At 34.7% G+C, this 962-nt stretch overlaps 1 protein-coding gene across 2 annotated transcripts in view; it reads left to right on the plus strand.

Annotated features, from left to right (window-relative positions):
* CDK7 (cyclin dependent kinase 7) overlaps positions 1-721 on the plus strand; it is a 32,734-nt gene extending 32,013 nt beyond the window's left edge. For both annotated transcript variants that reach the window (XM_024197858.3, XM_024197859.3), the window contains one exon: positions 648-721. In XM_024197858.3, the coding sequence (XP_024053626.2) occupies positions 648-673 (26 nt within the window). In that variant the 3' untranslated portion in view covers positions 674-721. The remainder of the gene's footprint in view (positions 1-647) is intronic.
* The last annotated feature ends 241 nt before the right edge of the window (positions 722-962 follow it).

Raw genomic sequence — 962 nt, forward strand, 5'->3', positions numbered from 1 at the left:
TTTTTTTTTTTTTTTTTTTTTTTTTTTTTTGCTAAGCTTAATTCTATTTTAAACCTGTAACTTTTTATATCAAATGGAAGGAAAAACAGGTGGTATCTAAAATGTTTCATGTCACACAGCCTTGCACAAAGATAGCTTGGAAACTTTTTAGGAGTACAAAACGGCTTTCTATAAATAGAGTTTAATTTTGGATTGCATGTTTCATGTAAACATGAGAGAAACGTTCTGGACAACTTTTTTCATGCACTATTTTAGCTGCTCTTACGTGAGCCTGCTCCAAGACTAGACAGGGCCTAAAGAGTAGTTAGGGTATAGCTACAAGCAAAAGCTGTGCATGTTTATCCAAGCTAGCCTGAATCCAGCTAGTGTAGGGAGCAGTGTGGGCTCAAGAGCTGAGTACAGAGGCTGGGTATATACTCTGCTCATGAGCCCATACTGACGTCCGTGCTGTCTTCACTGCTACTGTTACCTGTGCTAGCTGGATTCAAGCTAGCTCTGGTAAGTTAGCCTGTTCACAGCTTTTGCTGTTCAAACATACCCTAATTAACTAGTTAAACTCTGAGTGGGGGATTGGGACCTTTATCTCATTTATCAGTATTGATACAAATTAAATACTTACACTATAAAATTAATTTACCATTTTTCAGGATTACCAAAAAAGTTGATTTTTTGATTACCGTGGATGATGATGATTAAATGGCCTGAAAGACCAAGACAATGGGAAAATGCTGCAACATTAACTGAACTTTGATGAAAAGTGAATTTGTAATATATTTACATGTGTAAAATGTGAAACTTAATATTGCAATGCTGAAACCATGTGGAGTGTTTTATTAAACCTATTCCTCTTTGAATAAATATATTTTTTAAAAAGAGCAAAATTCTTTGAACTGGATTGCTGTATAATTACTTTGAAATGTGCTTGTGTAGTAATTATAGGAAGACTCTCTATGGTGATAAAG

The sequence above is a fragment of the Terrapene carolina genome, unplaced genomic scaffold, assembly GCF_002925995.2.
Source record: "Terrapene carolina triunguis isolate 2854851 unplaced genomic scaffold, T_m_triunguis-2.0 Scaffold69, whole genome shotgun sequence".
Lineage (NCBI taxonomy): Eukaryota > Metazoa > Chordata > Testudines > Emydidae > Terrapene > Terrapene triunguis.